This window comes from Penaeus monodon, chromosome 33, assembly GCF_015228065.2.
Source record: "Penaeus monodon isolate SGIC_2016 chromosome 33, NSTDA_Pmon_1, whole genome shotgun sequence".
Taxonomy (NCBI): Eukaryota; Metazoa; Arthropoda; class Malacostraca; order Decapoda; family Penaeidae; genus Penaeus; species Penaeus monodon.
Window position 1 is genome coordinate 12,363,106 of NC_051418.1, and position 414 is coordinate 12,363,519.

The 414-nt window shown below is 55.8% G+C and overlaps 1 protein-coding gene across 1 annotated transcript in view; it reads right to left on the reverse strand.

Moving 5' to 3' along the window:
- Positions 1-20: 20 nt before the first annotated feature.
- Positions 21-414, reverse strand: part of LOC119593886 — a 2,028-nt gene continuing 1,634 nt past the window's right edge. The window contains exon 2 of the mRNA XM_037942914.1: positions 21-338. Within this exon, the coding sequence (XP_037798842.1) occupies positions 98-338 (241 nt within the window). The 3' untranslated portion in view covers positions 21-97. The remainder of the gene's footprint in view (positions 339-414) is intronic.

The window sequence follows — 414 nt, forward strand, 5'->3', positions numbered from 1 at the left end:
ACATATTGTAAAAATGGATATCGTCCCGTCAACAGACAGCGTCGGTCAGTCCACCAATATAGGCAGAGTCTAATCAGGTGAGGATCCCGGGTCTTGTTTACTGCGTGAAGCTGGGGCGTGAAGCGAGGGAGTCCTTCGTCTGCTGCATCAGGCGCTGCAGGAAGCTCTGGTGAGGCAACGCGGGCTTCACCGGTGTGGTTAGGCCGAGAGGTAAAGCCGGGGCGAGGGGCATCGATACCCCGAAGCCGGACTTGAAAGAGCCTAGGGATTTCCGAAGAAGGGCGGCTTCCCTCTGGCCCCCCGAGGACGTCCACGCAGCTGAAGACAGGCGCTTGAACCTGTCGTGAAAGACGGGAAGGGGAAAGACGCCAAGGTTCATTTTTATCATTGTGAATGACAGGGAAAAAATATCGG